The sequence below is a fragment of the Spinacia oleracea genome, chromosome 4 (genome assembly GCF_020520425.1).
Source record: "Spinacia oleracea cultivar Varoflay chromosome 4, BTI_SOV_V1, whole genome shotgun sequence".
Classification (NCBI taxonomy): Eukaryota; Viridiplantae; Streptophyta; class Magnoliopsida; order Caryophyllales; family Amaranthaceae; genus Spinacia; species Spinacia oleracea.
In genome coordinates, this window is record NC_079490.1 from 17838420 (window position 1) to 17857688 (window position 19269).

Consider the following 19269-nt stretch of genomic DNA (forward strand, 5'->3'; position numbering starts at 1 on the left):
CAGAAACTTATGCATTTCTAGTTTGTACCATGGGACAGACTTATGAAGTTTAAGCCTGTACCATGGTACAGACTTATGAGTTTTAAGCTCCGACCATGGTATAGACTTATGTAGTTTAAGCTCGTACCATGGAAGGAGCTTAAACTTCATAAGTGTATACCATGGTTGGAGCTCAAAACTCATAAGTCTATACTATTTAATGTTTTGATTTGTTGTTGAATTTGATGTAATTTGTTTCGGAGAAAAGATTAAGAGATTTATGCATCTTAAGCTTGTACCATGGTACAGACTTATGAATTTTAAGCTCGTGTCATGGCAGGAGCTTAAAATGCATAAGTCTATGCTATGGTGTGAGCTTAAAATGCATAAGTCTATGCCATGGTGTGAGCTTAAAATGCATAAGTCTCTACCATGGTGTAAACTTAAAATGCATAAGTTTGTGGAATCAAAATTAAATTAGTATTTTTTTAATTTATTGATTAATGTACTTATTGACAAATAAAATTGCTTGGTTTAAATAAATTTTTTTATGGGTGTATGGTGGTGGTTTAGATGAAGATACTTTCTCTCTTCAAAATAGATGGGGTAATTAATTTGGGAGAAAAGTTTCATTATATAAGGATATTAAAGTAAAATAGTGGGGGCGGTTTTGAGTAATGTGGGACGGCTTTTAACGCTCCACAAAAAATATTTAATTTTTTGTTCAAGCTTGTGAGCTACGGAGTAGTACCTTAATTATTATTTTCGTCAATGTACCTGGATTTCATAAAAGTATTTTAAACAATACAGTACCTTAACTCCATTTTCCGGTGAGAAAATCCTTTTAAGAACATTAACTTTGTTGTTTCTGTCGATTTCTATTTGTGATGCAGGAAGAATGGCTGCATGTGACTGGTGGGCTTTTTAGCCATCCGAGTTTAATTATTGCAGTTTAATTATTTTCGAGTTTTTTTTTTTTTAATTCTGTTTCGTATTAGGGCTTTGTGCTAATTATTTAAACACTTTTGAGTCGTCCTTAGGAATCAACTATTATTTTAATAATAAAATCATAAGAGTTTATCTCTTCTGGTGGATCCGGAGTCTTTGCAGATTTATCGATTGCACATCTGTTCGTTCATTATAAAGATTAACGCTTGCTTTTCTTGATATTTTCCAACCGCGTCAATTTGTAATCTACTGCATTTAGCTCATTCTCTTCATTTTACAAAATTATTTTAAAAAACTCTATTTCCTTTTTCTTCCCACCCTCTCAATAGATTTTCTCCACAGTAACTCAAATCTTGAATATTTTGATTTTGCTCAACATAAATATTTAAGCCAGGGCTTCCATCTTCAAAATTTTGATAAGCCTTGTCAAAAAAAAAAAAAAAAAAAAAAAAAAAATTGATAAGCGTAGTGAATTGAAAGGCACTAGCTAGACATATATAGGTGGGTGGGTGGTGTTGGTGGTGTGGTAGGGCCGGAGGGGGGGTTTGCTCAACATAAGGAACGATCTAAAAAGCTAATGCTTATTTTTCATTTTACATCGGAATAAAACTTATTTACCAAATTATTTTTCACGTACACTACAAAAATATGTATCTTTAACGACAACCTATTTACGACGGGTCAAAAATCCCGTCGCAAAAGCCTTTTGCGACGGGGCTAACAATCAAACAAGGACGGGAATAACCGTCGCAAATGTCTTTTACGACGGGCTTACGACGGATTTACGACGGACCCCTTTTATGACGGGTTCGCGACAGGAAATCCCGTCGTTAATCAACCATTATTGGTCTTTCGCGACGGGATTTCCCGTCGTTAATAGTACAATTTCTTGTAGTGGTAGAATCAGAGCTATATTCGTTCTTTTTAATTTTTCAAGACCAAAATCCCTATCTCATGTAGCGGTTTATTGGTATAGTTGTTTTGGTTAGAAAATACTGCTACACAGGTTAGTTATTTTTGTACTAAAACCGTTATCTGAGATAGTGGTTCTACAAGTAAAACCGCTATCTCAGGGCTCGTTTGGTATCACTGTCAGTTTCCAGTTTTTAGTCTTTTTGTTATAAAAGTCATGTGAAATAGATTGAATCATGAACTGTAATCATGTTAATTTTGTAAACTGGCAACAAAAAACTGGAAACTACTTTTTGTGGTTTTCATATTTTTGGTTTTTAGTTTTGTAAAAAACAGAAAACTGGAAATAAAAAACGATATCGAACGGAGCCTGAGATAGTGGTTTTAGAACAAATTAGGGCCCGTTCGGTATCACTGTCAGTTTCCAGTTTTTGATTTTTTAGTTTTGTAAGTCATATGATTTATATTGAATTATCAACTAAAAAGTAGTCATACCTATTGTAATCATGTTAATTTTGAAAACTGACAACAAAAAACTGGAAACTACTTTTTGTGGTTTTCATATTTTGGTTTTTAGTTTTGTAAAAAACAGAAAATTGGAAACAAAAAACGATACCGAACGAGCCCTTAACTATCCTTTGCTGCTAATACTAGTAAAACCGCTATCTGAGATAGCGGTTATACTAGTAAAAACACTATCTCATATAGCGGTTTTACTCCTAAAAACCGCTATCTAATATAGCAATTTTACTAGTATAACCGCTATCCCAAATAGCGGTTTTGTTCTAAAAAATTAAAAAAACGGATTAACTTTACCCGAGCGTACATGGACAATAGTTTGATAAATAAGTTTCATTCCGATGCAGAATAGGAAATAAGTTTTAAATGGATAATTCAAAACCACCAATTGTCAAACAAAGAGGATTTCGGAAACACTAACCAAATTATTCAAAATCAATTGATTGCAAAAATAAAAACAAGGGATTTTTCAGCTACAGGTGTTATGGATTCCTCAACTACGAAGAACTAAGGAACAACGAAGAAGGCCCGTGAGATACACACGCCAAAAATTGGCCGAAAAACAAAGTTAATGCTTAGAAATTTGACTTTCTTGGGGTCGAAAAGTAGGGTTAAGGTGCTATTTTTTAATATTTTCATGAAATTAAGGTACTACTCCGTAATTAACAACATAAAAAATTCAATAAGGTACTAGCTTATAAATTCGACTTAAAAACGGTAATTTAATTCTTTTTAACAATTTTGCCAATATTGGAGTTAACTCTCACAAACTTGACTTTTGTTCAAAGTTCTTAATAAAAAAAAGTAATTCTAAATATTATTTGTCGATAAAAACTCAATAAAGTACTATCTAGCTCATAAACTCAATCATTACAATGTGGAAAGTCACTAACCAAGCAGCTTCGAGAGAAAATAGTACACTGTGAGTTATGGACAAAATAAGTCCTAGCTCATATCTACGTACTTCCTAACTCCTAATTGATCTCTATCTACCAAAATGTTGGAGATAATTGCTAGACATTTAACGTTTTAGTTATGTAATGTGATTGCCCATTGTCGTCCATATTTACTACGGCCTAACCAAATTTAAATGATTGATATGATACTTATGCATATAATACTGATAAGGATCATAACAATCATTTTAATTTAAAATGATTGACATGGTACTCATATATCTTACTTATACTGGTGACTATGTCAAATTCACGATTAAGTTAATTAAAGATGATCCTAATTGAAGGAAGTGTTGTAAAAACTGTTAAGGATATAACGTGGTTATTCAAGCTGATCGATATAAATTTTACATTTTTATGTTAAGAAATAATTTTATTTTATATTGAAGTGAATCCAACATTTTGCAATGGCGAACCATATATAATTCAGATACTTGATGATTTTCTAGGCTTGGGTATACGAACTCAAAATATAATTTTAAATTCACCACTACGGCGAAGATGAGAATTGAGAATCGAACCCTTACACTCCAAGCTGGGTACGGTGAAAGGCAAGATATTAAACATGATTTATGTTTAATTTGTTATCTAAGATACACATTATACATGCTAAAATTGTCACTTTCTCCGAAACATAGAAGCATAATATGCAGCCAACCCCTTAAAGGCAGGTAGGGAATACTAAGGAAGGAGAGTCAACTCATTACTATTATTATTATAAGGAACTAAGGAAGTCTACCTAATAACCTCTCCTCATAAAGTCCCTACTCCCTAGTATATTAGACATGCACAGTTATGTTTTTGCATGATAATAATGTTGCATGAAGAATTCAAGATACAATATACAGGTGGCACAGGAAACAAAAATTAATAATCACAAATACATGCATCTATACTTTTTATATGTTAATTTGACTATTCTCTATGAGATCGTCTGACACTTTATTACTTACATAGTAACTGTTAGACCATGCAGTATTCAATAATAAGTTGGCTGAATAAAATTAAAGGTGGGTAATATGATATATAATTTAATAGTTAAACTATCAGACGGTCATTTACATGAATTTGTATTATTAGCGACACATGCAACAAGTGGCACAGAAGAGAAAATTAATTAATAATCAGAAATACAGGTACATGTTACATATATGAGGCAACCAATAATATTTGGGGCAGGAGTCAGAAGTTTCGAATTCAATTATCTGTATTTGAAAATGATCGAGGTTGACTAAGTTTATGGGTATGTGTGGTTACAAGTTCTTGCATGTAAATGTGACTATATGTATGTGGTTACAAGTTCTTGCATGTAAATGTGACTATATGTGAGCCTTCAATTCAATTTAATTTATTTTGTATTTTTAAATTTCAAGTTAAGGGTCTCACTTTCACTAAATCCTACCGACTTCATTTAAGGGTCTGTAGAATTGTAGAGAATTCAAGGAAAATTACTTGCTTTAAAGTCGATCTAGAACCACAAAAATGATTTTGAAATTTAAAAGTTTATTTCAATACATCTATTGTTGAAAGTGTATTGAAATAAACTTAATTAGAAATGATTTTTTATGCTCTATTCGTCAAATTAATTAGAAATGACGATGATAACATAACTGTAGCAATGGTGACGATGAGATGATGTACCGGTTAATATCAATTTGAGGTCAAGCTTGGTCCATTAGGTCAAAATTGAGTTTGATGTGGATAAAATAATTCAATTCAAGTCAAATTTGCAAGGTTTATATCCATTACATAATGACACATATAAGGATTAGAATCAACAACTCAGTAAGTGCCGAAATCCGCTAACATGGGGATGTTAGTCAAGCTTAACCAAATTTGAAATTTGAGCTCTTGAGAATGCATGCGAATATGGCTATCACTAGGGCATATCCCGAATCGAATCCGAAATAATCAGAATTGTTAAATATGAAACTTTGAATTATGAAAAACGAAATACAGAAACTAGATTAGGACGAGTTAATCTCTATCCTTAAGATAATATTAGCCCCCACTATATTGCTGATGGGATTCAAAACTAATCTACCCCCAGGATTCCCTAATCAAGAACGGATTACAACAAATTAAACCATTCTCCATGAACAAGTATTTTTGAAGAAACTGACATTGTGATAAATATGAAGGAAAAACGTGATTACCATAATCAATGTGCATTAGATTAAATAGGAAACCATATGGCAGTTACTAGTAACCGCCCTTTGTTATTATCCTATTTAAAATAAATAATTAATTAATATCGAAATATTAATTAACTAATAACCGCAAAAAAATTAACGTTAATTATGTCATTAAATAACCGTACGCGTGCCACGTGCAAAGTGCTAAGTCTTGATTAGTAATATATAGCTACTAGTCTTATATGCACGCGATGCGTGCGAGATAATATCATAACTTTAAATTATTTTATTGCAACTAATGACCAAAAGAAAGTAACGTAAAATCCAAAACAAATAAGCAAAGACCTCAGTTAAGGGAGCACACTCCGCATCCCTTACTGACATACACAACCAGAAAACAACATAAAGGCTAAGAAAAACAAAACAGCACCAGCAGGCCAAAAAAAAAAAGCAAGGCCACAAAGCAGTAGAACCCCAGCAACAGCAGGCGAGGCCAAAGACACAACAGGAGCACACAGCTGAACCAAAACAACATTGTAGCAGAAGCAAAGCCATAGAGTACAGCAGGACAACAGTGTAGGAAAGGCAAAACTTCACCAAAAACAACTTGTAATAAACCTGCAAGGCCAGAAGCTAGAACTTGAAACAACCAAGAGCCACAACAACCATGCCATAAGACAAAAAAAAAGGAACCAAAGCAAGCCAAAAACATGAACCAAATTTGAGAGAATTTAGTAACGAAAACTCAATTCAAAAAGAGAATTTAGTTATTACAACTAATCACACTATGCAAGAAAATATGCAAGAAATAACGCTTGCAAAGTTCATCCAAAAAAAATTCCAATAAGGCAATAATAAAATCTTGCGCCTGAAACTTGCACAAACACCTGACTATACTCCAAGGTTTTAGTTTCATCCAGACAAATAATAATTCCTCAAGTATGTGCTGCCATAACCTACATGGAAAGAATTTATAACAGAAATCTCAAATAAGGCAATAGCCATAGTGTCATACGTACTCTGCCCACGAAAAAATGACAAACTTACCAATCTACGAATCAAATTCTTCAGTTAAGCAAGATACACACACATTGCAAAATTAGAATATTAGCAACAGTCACAACTCACGACATATAGACAACCACTACCATAAGGGCCTAACACAACCCGAGCAGCTGTTTGCAGCGCCATCAAATTTATCAAAATATTATAAAGAAAAGCACCAAATTGGAAATAACTAATCTTTGATATTTAGCAAACTGAAACAACCGTCAAACATGACCAAATAGAACCCAACAATAACCTTCAATAGTATTCCACAACACATAGTTTACCATCAGAAATCAAGAATGGCGTACAATTAAGCAATAAACAACGGTCATATATTGACTATTTGGTGAAAATGACTGGTTATATACCTTGACTAAAGAATCCTCAAGTATACATCTTACTTATTCTTACCCATCACAATTAACCCCTAAAAATCAATATCTACATTAATTAATAAGAAACTCTAACAATTGGAGTAGAGAAAGAAAGATAGACCTGTTTAAAAACCAGTTTATGCGACTTCAAGTGCATGTTTCAGTTGATCAATCTCAAATGACTTCATCATGCTGCAGAAAATATATAAAAAGCTATTAGTTTAATTGACCATACACAGAAATATAAGAAACAAACCTTGTAATTAAAAACAGACTGCTCATCGTCATGATAATTAACATTATCATCATTTATATCCAATGGAATCATATCTTCTTATGAACTGCAATTTATCGCAAATCATCAAAACCCACACATTGCAGATCAAACTATATAACACAGCGGGAAAGGAGGAAGCAAGAAACTATGCTCTCCCAATGTTACATACAGTTCTACTGATCGAAGATACTTCGTATATTGTTAATTAGCAGTTAGAAACATAGAGGTCCTATATACAATTTGATTTATTTTTCCATGTTTGTGAGACAGAGAGCTATAGGTTTCGCTTGATGTATATGGGCTTACATGTGTTCCAATTAAACATGTGTGAGGTGTACCAAAAAAGTACGAATCTCAAAAATTCCAGATCAAAAATTCTCCAGACCCTTATATCATCAGAGATGGGGAATCAGATAAAAAATTCCAGATCAAATTCAAGAAACAATCTCAAAATTTGGAAAAAAAAACCAAGAGCAAAATTAAAAGCAAAAATCAAATTCCAGAAACATCTCCATTTTGAAGAAAAATCATCTAATCAAGGTAAATCATCTAATCAATTGATAAAAAAAATGGCTAAGAAAAATCCCAAAATCCCTAGGAAAAAATTTGAGATTTATCGGAAACCCTAGTCAATTGATAAAAAATAATTGACTAAGAACTGTAACCTAATCAATCAAATCTCCAACTCTAAGAACTGTAACCTAATCAATCAATTCCCCAAGACCTCATATCAAAACCAAATTGATCCTCATTTCTATTGACTATCACTACCCAAGACCTTGGATCAAATCCCTTTTACAACATTGTCTTTTTATTCCTCTTTTCACACAACATACCACAAAAAAGCTATACATTTTAATAACTTCCATTCCCATCAAATAACATACACCAAAAAGCATATAATAAACTTGATTCAACCAAAATACATACTAACTAAATCTAACAACAAAAATTCCCAAACAAACCAGCTCAACAATAATCAACTTTTCAAAAAATTCATACCTTGTATTTGGCAATCTCCTCCCTAACTTCCTTCAAATCACCCTTGGTAAAGATCAACCCAACATTTCCCTATAAAAATCCAAACAAAATCCAGTTAAATTAAATCAATTCCAAACAGAACCCAGTCAAATTCCATCAATTCCAAAAAAAAAAAGGTTCAAAAAAATATACCACCAACAATTGCTCGAGCTTGCGCAAGTTATCGTTACCAGTTTTCTCCGGATGAAGACGAATAGACCTCTTCATCATAGTATTCTTCCCCATCAAAACAACGGAGTCACTCCCGATCCCCTGGAGCTGATTCGAACCCACATTGTCGGCAGACGATCAACACTTGGCTGTACTCGTCCAAGAGTGGGCATAGCTTCTGGTCATATGCGATCGTCTTCTCAGCCTTCGTTGGTTTCACGGCCATTGTTGATGAATGATGTTTTCAAACTTTTGAACAAATCTGGGAAATTAGAGTTACTGTCTTGATTTTGTCGAGGGATTTAAACAAAATCGAGGGCCAAGCAAAGCTGTGAGAACGGATTTGTCAAGGCGGACATCGAAACGGGATTTGTCAAAGCGGACATCGAAACGGCGCCGTCTCTTTAACCTCCGGTAGATTTGTTTGTCACCAAAAAGCATATAATCAAGAAGATCGAAGGAGAGGATGAAGAAGATCGAAGAGGATTTGAGGAAGAAGATTGAAGAAGATCCGTAGAGGAAGAAGATCCGAGAGAGACAACGGGAGGGAGGAAGGAGAGAGAAAACGGTGGTTCAGAAAGGGTTAGGGTAGTTTAGAATAGGGGGTACATTAGTCTTTTTAATTGGGGACACGAAAAGTGTGATTACGAAAGTAACCTCAGCTGTTCCTTTATATAATAGAGATATTACCAACCCAATACTAGCACACCAAAGCCCAATGCTCCATTTGGCCCAACAACTTAACCCACTACATATTTAATATACTATGCACATGGGTCTATTTAAAGACATCACAAACTTCATATTTCTTCCATGTGGGAGAATACTCCCACACTCACAAATAGAAGACTATTACTCCCTCCGTCTCTTTTTGTTTTTTACGTTTTCCTTTTTGGGTATTTCAAAATGTTCTTTACATTTTCTTTTATATTATCACATAAATAACTTATTATTCTATCAAAATTTGTGTCCAATCATTATCTTAACCAATCAAATTCATTGGGTCATTTAATCTCTCACACTTTTCCATTGGGATATTAAATTTTTCTCATTTCCCAATATCATAATTTTGATAAAAGTGAAAACATTATAAATAAACGTAATTTATCTCGTTTAAATAAAAAAATTGAGGGATTTCAATGCAAATTAATTATTCGTTAAAACGCGTGAAAAATACCAAACGTAAAAAACAAAAAGAGACGGAGGGAGTATCTAACAAGAATCCAGGGTCAAAATTCCCTACTTATTCCTGGTATAGAAAAGTGTTATGGGCATACTTATACTACCTCTATTTCATAAAGATATTTACAGTTACTATTTGGACAAATATTATGACAAAAATGAAAAAGGTGGTTGAATATAATAAAATATGGATAAAGTAAAATAAATGTGTAGGAAGGTATGTGGGTGTAGGAAAAAAAATGAATAAAGTAAGAGAAAATGAGTGAAAAATTGTACTACCTCCGTTTCAAAAAGATCTTTACAGTTACTATTTGCACGGATTTCAATGTAATATTTAACTACTCATATATCCAATTTCGTATGTGAAAAAATTATAAAAATTTGATATTCTGAAAATACATCCCGAGACCAATCTAACAAGATTTTAGATGTAACGTTTTGATGTATATAATGGTGAGAACTTACGGTCAAAGTTTTTATATTTTGGACACATTTTCCAAAGCGTAAAGAACATTCTGAAACGAAGGTAGTAAATATTATGGATAAAAAGGATAAGGTAGTAAATTCTCATATCCAAAAATAAAATAAAGCAAAGTGTAAAAAAGATTATGAAATTGATTATAACAGAAAGTGTAAAGATTATTTCGAAGCGGAGGTAGTACTCCATAATCCCATAATAAACATAATGAAAATAATCAAATATGGTTGGGTATATAAGCATAAGAAGAAAATAAGTCCACTAATGAAGTAATGCCTCCCCATGCTCCCACCAACACACAAATATAAGCACAACACCCATAGCTTTCACAACTCACAAGAAACCATACCCTATTTTGCAACTTAATTTGTCATAAATGCTTTCATACATATATTTTCTTTCCCAATTTTAATTATTTCCCAAGTACTCCACATTACTCCCTCTATTTATTACCACCACCTCTACCATACAATTCTCTTCCATATTACATGCACAAATAAAACACAATTGTAACCTTTTCAAATTATCTCACTTTTCAAAAAGGCTTTTTTTATTTTAAGGTTTGGCTACCAAAAATGGAAGAAATAAAGCATACAACGGTCCAAGTGAATGGTATAAACATGCACATTGCAGAAAAGGGTGAAGGGCCAGTTGTACTTCTTCTTCATGGTTTTCCAGAGTTATGGTACTCCTGGAGACACCAGATTATTGCCTTAGCATCCAACGGTTATCATGCAATTGCCCCAGATCTAAGGGGCTTTGGTGATTCTGATTCTCCAACTTCTATTTCAAGCTACACTTGTTTCCATTTAGTTGGGGATCTTATTGGGCTTCTTGATTTGCTTCATGTGGATCAAGTTTTTCTTGTGGCCCATGATATGGGTGCTATGGTGGGCTGGTATTTCTGCATGTTTCGGCCCGATAGGATTAAGGCTTTTGTCTCTCTTTCCGTTCCGTTTCGGCCCAGGAATCCCACGTTGAAGCCCATTCCGACTCTCAGAGCTTTTTTAGGGGATGATTATTATATGTGCAGATTTCAGGTTAATTCTCGCTTTTCTTTCTTCTACTTCTTTTTAATTTGGCTTAATTTCTTTCGTTGACATCATGTTTTATTCATGTGTTTTGAATTAAATGTTTTTTTTTCAACTCTATGTTTTTAATACGACGTGTAGAAAGGGTAAAAATCACCTAAGTTAATTATTGATGTTTACACCTTTTTGGTTTAAATATACATTTCAAAATGGACTGGTTTAATTTTCTTATCAATGGTCCCACCCGCGCCTATAGTTATTTGGAGTATATATTTGGTATTTTATTTGGTACTCCCTCCGTCTCTTTTTATTCTTTATGTTTGGTTTTCTACACGCGTTTTAACGATTAATTAATTTGAATTGAGGTTCCTCAACTTTTTATTTAAACAAGATAAATTACGTTTATTTATAATGTTTTTCCTTTTATCAAAATTCTGATATTGAGAAATGAGAAAATTTTAATGTCCCAATGAAAACGTGTGAGAGATTAAATTACCCAATGAATTTAATTGGTTAAAATAATAATTGGACAAAATTTTGATAAAATATTAAGTCATTTATGTGATTATATTAAAGAAAATGTAAAGAACATTTTGAAATACAAAAAAGGAAAACGTAAAGAACAAAAAGAGACGGAGAGAATATTTTTTATAGATAAACTTTCTAAATCTATCCATAATTTAATGAAACACTAAGCTAGGCATTATTAGTGACAAAGAGGGGTCACTAATATTTGAACCAAATGATATTAGGATCGCGATCCTCCTTATTTTATCTTATCTAACCGTTTAATTACTATCCATGATAGATTATTTGTTACTTGAAATATCGATATACTATGTACGATTTTTCCAAGTGTTGTCGCATATGGTAATAGTATCCTGAATGATGAAATGTGCCATAAATGGAAATCAGGCAATTTGGTACGTCCAGTCTAATTCATGAAAAATGAACTGCTATTGCATGGGGACATGGGGTCAGGGGCGGTGCCAGTAAGGGTTCAGTGGGTTCAACTGAACCCTTACTGGCCGGGGAAAAAACTGCCTAGGCTTAAGTAGAAGAAACATCAAACTATACTTATTCAACGCATAGAATTATCACAAACAATATTAGTGCTTCAGCGGTTCTTCTGCACTACTATCATCTTGGCAATCAGGGTTCGATTCCTAGCGGAAGCATATTTTTACCTTTTCCCTTTACTTTTGTTGGTTTTTCTTGTACACTTCAAAAACTAGAACAAAATTATATGTGTTGTAGATCTTCCTTGCCCCATATTTTTTCTGTATTGATGAATATACCACTTGAACCACCTCAAAATGAATATCTAACACCTTAAAGTGAAATTCCATCACCTCAAAGTGAAAAACTCGTAGTGTTTAATTGAAATTTGTTTTAATGTTATTATATTAGAACATGTGTATCATCAAATTATTAGTTGTAATTTGAATTTCTACTATGAATTTTAATTTTATTACATGTGTCTGAAAATTTCGAACCCTTAGTCAGAAATTCCTGGCACCGCCACTGCATGGGGTGCATCTACCCCCATTTTACACAAAATTTATGTCACACCATCTGTGTAGGCCAGCAAAGGCAGCTCAATAACAATTGCAATGTCGGCTCCTATGATTAACAACACTTTTTTTCCAATTCAATTAAAGACATAACAACTTGTATGATTAACAAGACTACAAGAGTATATTAAATACATTTCAAGATAAATAACTATTAATTTGAATAGTCGGGCCAAAACCTCATCGTTATATGTAGCACCCAGCGAGAAAGGCTCTGATCCTTCCAAATGCCCTGAACTAAAATGTTTATCAAAATAATATCTTTATTTTAAATTACCGAATTTTTCTTAAAGTGCAAAAGTTCTCAAAAAGTAACTAATACGAAGTACTTCATATTTTAGAACTCTAGAGAGTTACAATTTCTTTAATAGAATAAAGTTCACTTTTGGTTCCCCTAAAAATAATGATTTTGGAAGGAAAAAAAATTCGAAACTGATGTACTCCATACTTGTAATTACTCATATAGTCATATGTTTAATATAACCCCTGGGGCTGCATATAAAAAATTAAAATTCAAAATAAGTCAAACACATGACTACTCTGCATCGACCCATCACCCATACGTAATTTTGGAATCTAATTTATGAAATATACTTGGAAGAAGTTTTCGACACTTCATGATTCATTTTATCTTGACCAAATACGTTTGACTGTGTATTTATTCCGGTTCATAGTCCTATTTCCTATACAACCAATTTCTTTATTGCACCCTTAAAAGTAATAAATTTAAAAAAAACAAAAATTCCAAGCATTTATATCTTATCTTTGGTGTAAATTTTAAATTGTCAGTCCAATTGAAACATGTAAATATTGTCACTATTAATCTCTCAACAAATACTCATTCATTGCCTAATATTCGTACTATGGGGTCTACATATATTATTCAGTGATTTAAACCTATGTACTCAGGTTAGCCAACGTTTTAATTATTAAATCTGTGGATGTCAAGTACTATTAATTACTCTTTGGTAAAATTTTGAGAGAGTAATACTCAAGACCTGAGATCAAACATAGCTTCGGGGCCACGGCTAAGGGCTATGTTTAGCATTTTCACTTTAATTTTATTACAAATCTAAGCTTAACATTTTCACCATTTAAATTTTCGTTTGAGATTTTTGTACGCAATTGAGAAGGTGGAGCATGGTGCACCTTAAGAACACTAGTATATAATTAAAAGAATAGCTGGTTACGTGAAAAGAACATGAATATATTTGTTATTTATATTTTTAATAAATAATAAAATAATATATTAATTTTTATAACAAAAAAGTGAAATATTCTATCGCATGTTATTTTGTTTATGCACATATGTTCTTTTGGTGTACCATGCTCACTGTGCACCATGGTTCATAATCTATGTATTGTTTTTGTATGAAGAGAATTTTGGATGTAATTTAGCAGTGTATAATTTTATGTAGGAGCCAGGAGATATTGAAGCAGAAATAGCAGAATATGGTGTGAAGCATGTCCTGAAGAAAATCCTAACAACACGAGATCCAGGCGCACCCATGCTTCCCAAAGGAAAAGCATTTGGGGAATACCCTGATAATTCTATAACCTTACCTTCATGGCTATCAGAGGAAGATATCGACTACTACGCCTCCAAATACGAACGCAATGGCTTCACCGGACCCTTGAACCACTACCGGAATTTAGACTGGTACATATAACGTCGATCATCTCACACTCTGATTTAATTACATGAATTGTTTAACGAGATTTGAGTATCTGAAACAGGAACTGGGAGCTGCTAGCGCCATGGACAGGGGTAGAAGTGAAGGTACCAGCAAAGCTAATCGTGGGAGATATAGACATGGTGTATAATATGATAGGGGTAAGAGATTACATTCATAAAGGAGGGTTCAAGAAAGATGTGCCCTTGCTTGAAGATGTAGTGGTTATGGAAGGAGTAGGTCATTACATCAATCAAGAGAAAACTGAGCAAGTTAATCAGCATATCATTCAATTCTTTAGCAAGTTCTAAAATGGGTTTGTGTTTGTTCTGAAATGTGTGTTTGATTGGGGGGGTAAGGCCGTGTGTTTGTGTTCGGAATAACAAGAAACTCTTTAGTTCAATGTGATGTTCAAGGGAATGTTAGAATGTAGTCTTATTGCAGTACCACTAGCTGTATCAATATTATCAATGTTCAAAGTGGTGCAGTTCCTTTTTATTCTGTGAATTAAAACATTCTACTACCATTAACGGTGTTTAAGGTCGGGCTTACATAAGGCCCTCTTCTGTTCACCTTATTTCCACTTATTTCAGGAAAAATGAGTTCAGATAAGTTCATGAAAAATAAGGGTTGGCCAAGTACAGGAAAAATAAATTCTAATAAGATAAGTCCAGGAAAAATAAATTGAAATCAGATGAATAGAAAGCAGCCTTACATGTACTGTTTCGTTCAAATGTCTTTTGATGATAAACATCACCATTGTCGGTTTCATTGCATGCATCAAAGTTCCGAAAACAATGCCCTCCCTGCCACTGAACAAACCACCCAGAAAGGCAGAAACCCGTCATGTGATGCATGACCTTCGCACAAGCTAACAGGGAAGCAACATTCCATGTGCTCTCCAGTGTGCAATATTATCATTTTTAGCCACTTGAATAATAAATCAATAATGAAAGTCTATTTAAGAACTTCGACAGTATTCATACAGTAGTAGATAATTCATAACCGGGTGAGACTTTCAGTTCGTAAAAAGAGATACAAATAAATAAATGTGCTTGTCGTCACTGATTATTTGGTGCTAGGATACATATTTGAGCAAAAGATGCTAACCATTTAGATGCACTATGCGTGACAAAATGCTGCAACAATTTCACGGAAAATATTTAATCCTCTCAAATGTAAACCAAGCAGCGGAAAAGCATAAATGCCCAAATGAACAGCACAACATGGGTTTTAGGACTGCTGCACACCATCCATCAGTCTAACGTCTCCATCTGCATAAGCAAGAACACAAGTTAAATTAGCCTCTAATTTCAACTTCATCTCAGTTGGATGTAGGGATATGGGATTAGATGACGTAATTTGTGTGAGTGAGGATAGGAGGGGGTACGTACAGAGATTGTGTTAAAAATTAGCAAAAGCCATAAATGATAGTTTTCTAAATTTGTCAAGTTAGACTAATAGCTTTAACTTATCCAAATTGCACTTACCTTCAACTAAAAACTCAATTAGATATGTAACATCTTACATAGGGAAGGATGGTTATGGCCTTATGGTTCAATTCAGTTTTTAAAAGTGACCCTAATCAAATCATTCATCATCATTATCATTACCCCATTGCCTCAAAGAGGCTACCGCAAGAAGCGGGGCAAGGGGGGTCGGGTGTACGCAACCTTACCCCTGCAATTGCAGAGCGGTTGTTTCCAATTGACCCAAAAGCGATAACGGGACGACAACGGAAAGACCATCTTCTACTTCATAGAAAGGAAGCGAATAGGTTTTAATAACCATTTTGATTTAGTCCATTACATCTCACCGCCAAAAGAACAAGTGACCCTAATCAAATGTGGCCTGTTAAATAAGGACAAAGGGAGTTCAAGATAACCCATGCAGGTCCTTAAGCAACAAGCGATAACTTACAGAACCAGTAGAATTTACCATTCATTAGTGACAGTAATTAAAGCTATATACAGTACAACTTATGAGTTACTCTGTAATTCTATGATGTTAGTATCAAACGACAGAGCTTATAAATTAGACACCATGCGCATTCAGAGAGAGCAGGAGACTGATGGAGAGAGGAAGAGAGAATGACAGGAGTAGAATACCTTCCATAGGCCATCATTAAGATAATGCAAATTGTCTACACCAATTCCTTTGTTGATAGCTTTTCTGCATCAAGAAGTTAAGCTCTAAGCAAGTTACATAAGCCAAAATTTTACGCAAGACATATAGTACTATGTACTGTAATATTAATATCATACTCCGTATGTGCTAGCAGTTTTTTTTTTAACCATATGTCATAACTCTTAAGGCAGTAAATCAAAGAACATAAATGCACAATTCAAAAAGAAATTGGAATATGAAGCAAAGATCTTCAAGCTATCACATTCATAGAAAGAGAGTATTAACACTTAATTGTCACCAAAATAACAGATTGTTACTAAGTTCTGCCTATACTAGTTTCAATTATGAAAACAAAATCTTAGATCTCAACATCTAAATAATTAAAAACTATGAAAACAAAATCTAATACGGTCTTAAAAAAATTGCCCCACTTCCAAGATACAATTCCACAAACCATCAGTAGTCCAAGAAAACAGCAAACAGTAAAACTTACATATTCTTTGCTGACATTTTTGTGAAGCCAATAGCAAGAGCATGCTGCTTTCCTTCAGCCATGATGGCCTGAAATATCAGTTCCAACAATTAGAATATCATACCATACAAGGGTAAATACAGAGTACTGTCCATTTAGCAGACATGCAAGGAAAAATGTGCATTACTGCACTATAAGCACGAGGAGACATACCACGGGCCGCTCAATCTCAACTTCTTCATCCAGGACACCACCAGGTGACGTAAGACCAGGACACATGATATTAGCACCAGAAAAAACAAATTTAATAGCACCCCTGTCTACTTGAAATTTCTTCATTATATTAGGGTCTGCAGCAGAGGAAAATTTGTAAAAGCATTACAATCTTTGAGTACTTAGAATAAAAAATGTATGCGAGATCAATTCTCGAAACTATCAACATCACTCCCCAGATTCCCCCCCCCCCCCCTCCTTCCCACCACACACACACACAAAAAAAAATTAAGGGAAAAAAAGATAAATCTCAGTTGGGACTTTAAAGTATGCACTGCAACCACATATATACAAGTAATACAACAATGGCGCTGGTATAAAACAGCGTTAACCCCAATAGAGATAAGGGGCCACTAAAAGTAAGTTCTGAGATGACACAAAAAAAAGTAACAATGTAAACATTACCGAGAGTCCTAGACTACAGCCATGCATTAAAAAGTTAAAACATAACAGCATAAAATAGCAATTTCCAAATCCAAGCTTACATTGGTGGAGGAGTCGTAGAGTTGGCATATAAGGTCCATCACGGATATTGAAGAATAATGGTACATTGTTGACAACAACAAGATTTAGATGATTTTGACTGCAAAAGAAAAGAAAAACCATTCACAACATATCGGAGAAGAAAATTTATCAACTAATCAAGCATAGAAAGGAAAGAATAGAGGTTGACAAGGACAGGACCATTTCACAACTACGAGGGGCGACTTCTTTGGCAACAAATCCTCCAAAACTGGTTCAAGTCCAGGATACTGTCGCAAAAGAGAGCCATATCAGTTACAGAGTTGCACTCCAAATAAATGGGGGATTATTTTAAGTGAAAAAAAAGGTATTCTGGAGTTCCATGGACTGGACACCCTTATAAATATTATGTTTTCTGAAATAAGGTAAGAGAGCTTAGCATCAACCTCTTCAGCTATGCTTTGACGAATTCTCCTTTGAACAGATGCCTTGACTTGATTTTGGGCAGAGACATCTTCGGAAGTGAACCTGATAAACATAAAGGTAAAACACTTTTTACCAAACTTAAGAGCCAAATAATATGGAAGGTAATGATGCAAGGTTGTACAAGAGTCAAGGAGAATCATGCATATTTCTTCTATGAACATCAACCAACCAGCATCAGGATTCATTAGCTTATCAAAATCTATGTACTCTTCACTTTGTCCTACCTCAAAAAATTGAGAGGGAAAGAAAAACAATATACTAACTGTCAGCTCATGCTAACCTAGGTTGCAGTGTAAAGAGCATAGCATAATGCTTTTGTCACACCAACTGTAGATAACAGAAAAAAAAAATGGACAGAGCAGAAAACTCCTTTTGAAATATCATAGCAAGTAAAGAGAAGGTAGTTCTCTACTACTCTTTTAGGCATTCTTATTCAGTTATACGGAGTACTAAACATTGACATAGTTCGGTAGTTCACACCCTCCACTGTCTGCTAACAAGGTTTATGGTCAACAAAGTCAACTAGAGCAAACAAGATTGCCAGTTAGTATAAATTCTCTCTTCTTGCGCCTACGCGGCTAGGTTACAAATCAGTTTTATGGGGCAGTGGGGTTAGAATTGTGGATATGCCAAAGACAGAATCACAGAAATAAGACTACCAGTTCAACGATATTCCAGCACAGTGGACCATAAACTTAATCACCTTTACCTTTTTTTATATACTATATATATATATTTTGCAAATATGCATAAAAATATTACAAAGTTAAGATCAGTTCAAGCCAGTCTCAATTGTTATAATTATAATCCTGCATAGACCTAATCATCGTCATCATTTCTCAAGCAAATATGCATCTAAATATCTTTTAGAACATTCCAAACAGGTGAAACAGCACAACCCAAGCTCTGTATCATGGAGTACACTTTAAATTCTGTACAACAAACCATAAACTATGTTAATCAAACTCTTCATTTCAACTCAATAATCCGTGGATTTCGGACTAGAACATGGAAATTTTCATTTATCTTGCTAAGTTTAACACTTGGATATGTACTTAATTCTGACACGTATAGTAGTGTACCCGTTTCAAGTCTGTAAACCTCATTGTATCAATCATAGAAATTTGCATAAAGAACTATTCGGTTCAGCTAATCCAGTCTCAATGATGC

General features: G+C 33.9%; 2 protein-coding genes across 2 annotated transcripts; one reads left to right on the forward strand and one right to left on the reverse strand.

Annotated features, from left to right (window-relative positions):
• Positions 1 to 10346: 10346 nt before the first annotated feature.
• LOC110775877 (uncharacterized) lies at positions 10347 to 14805 on the forward strand. Its single transcript, XM_021980476.2, has 3 exons — positions 10347 to 11041; positions 14025 to 14266; positions 14344 to 14805. The coding sequence occupies exons 1-3, from the start codon at positions 10577 to 10579 to the stop codon at positions 14588 to 14590; spliced, it is 954 nt and encodes a 317-aa protein (XP_021836168.1). The 5' UTR covers positions 10347 to 10576; the 3' UTR covers positions 14591 to 14805.
• A 410-nt stretch (positions 14806 to 15215) lies between these two features.
• LOC110775878 (uncharacterized) lies at positions 15216 to 18167 on the reverse strand. The gene is made up of 7 exons (XM_021980477.2): positions 18060 to 18167; positions 17836 to 17903; positions 17637 to 17734; positions 17092 to 17228; positions 16900 to 16967; positions 16388 to 16451; positions 15216 to 15553 (listed from the first exon to the last, which is right to left on the reverse strand). Exons 1-7 carry the CDS (start codon positions 18150 to 18152, stop codon positions 15536 to 15538), a joined length of 546 nt encoding a protein of 181 aa, XP_021836169.1. The 5' UTR covers positions 18153 to 18167; the 3' UTR covers positions 15216 to 15535.
• Positions 18168 to 19269: the final 1102 nt, after the last annotated feature.

Excerpts from the sequence above, each read along its gene's own strand:
- LOC110775878 (XM_021980477.2), bottom strand. The coding sequence starts at position 18,152 with ATGTTTATCAGGTTCACTTCCGAAGATGTCTCTGCCCAAAATCAAGTC. Across the intron at positions 17,904-18,059 it reads GTCAAAGCATAGCTGAAGAG|TATCCTGGACTTGAACCAGT; the intron begins GTTGATGCTAAG and ends CTTTTGCGACAG. Across the intron at positions 16,968-17,091 it reads TTGAGATTGAGCGGCCCGTG|GCCATCATGGCTGAAGGAAA; the intron begins GTATGTCTCCTC and ends CTGATATTTCAG.
- LOC110775877 (XM_021980476.2), top strand. The coding sequence starts at position 10,577 with ATGGAAGAAATAAAGCATACAACGGTCCAAGTGAATGGTATAAACATG. Across the intron at positions 11,042-14,024 it reads ATTATATGTGCAGATTTCAG|GAGCCAGGAGATATTGAAGC; the intron begins GTTAATTCTCGC and ends AATTTTATGTAG. Across the intron at positions 14,267-14,343 it reads CACTACCGGAATTTAGACTG|GAACTGGGAGCTGCTAGCGC; the intron begins GTACATATAACG and ends TATCTGAAACAG.